The sequence below is a fragment of the Asparagus officinalis genome, chromosome 7, assembly GCF_001876935.1.
Source record: "Asparagus officinalis chromosome 7, Aspof.V1, whole genome shotgun sequence".
NCBI lineage: Eukaryota > Viridiplantae > Streptophyta > Magnoliopsida > Asparagales > Asparagaceae > Asparagus > Asparagus officinalis.
Genome location: NC_033800.1, coordinates 7,615,879 through 7,616,594, shown reverse-complemented (window position 1 = coordinate 7,616,594; position 716 = coordinate 7,615,879). Strand labels below are relative to the sequence as shown.

The following is a 716-nucleotide window of genomic DNA, read 5'->3' as shown; positions in this document are numbered from 1 at the left end:
GAAACTAACCCCTCTCCTTTCCCCAAGACCACAAACCATCTAGTTCAAAGACAACAAAGAGCCTGAGGGAGTCTTCTCGTTGAAACTAACCCCTCTCCTTTCCCCAAGACCACAAACCATCTAGTTCAAAGACAACAAAGAGCCTGAGGGAGTCTTCTCGTTAGCAAAGAAAATGCAATCCTGTGATCACGCGGTAGAAGGTGACTACATTGACATGGACATAAGCTCCGCTGCATTTTTGTGCTACAGCAAACCATCTCCTCCTCGTTCAAGAGAATTTGAATTCCAAATGTCATTCAATAATTTACCAGGGAGAGAAGAAGCTACGATAACCTCGCCGGCTGACGAGCTCTTCTACAAAGGCAAGCTCCTCCCTCTTCACCTCCCCCCTCGCCTTCAGATGGTGCAGAAGATTCTCCAGAGCTCGGCCGACGCTTCGGGAGAGAACCCGAACGCTACCGTCGTTGCAACCAGCACCACGGTCGCCAAGGCCGGCTCTTGCAGTGTCGGGTCAAAGAAATCCTGGCCCGCAAAGCTCAGATTGATCAGGCAGTCTCCTCTTAGTCTCATCAAGCTCAAGGCATCAAAAGCTTATCTTAAATCTCTGTTTACGTCCAAATCTGGACGCGCTGACGAGTTCGATGCGGCTCCCAGGGCAGAAGAGACCAATGCTAAAACACTCATGAGGAGCATCGAGAGGGAGAGGATGTTGGAAG

The 716-nt window shown here is 50.1% G+C and overlaps 1 protein-coding gene across 1 annotated transcript in view; it reads left to right on the top strand.

Annotated features, from left to right (window-relative positions):
• The window catches only part of LOC109846633 (probable membrane-associated kinase regulator 4), a 1,079-nt gene continuing 459 nt past the window's right edge, over window positions 97-716 (top strand). Inside the window, exon 1 of the mRNA XM_020415879.1 lies at window positions 97-715. Within this exon, the coding sequence (XP_020271468.1) occupies window positions 173-715 (543 nt within the window). The 5' untranslated portion in view covers window positions 97-172. The remainder of the gene's footprint in view (window position 716) is intronic.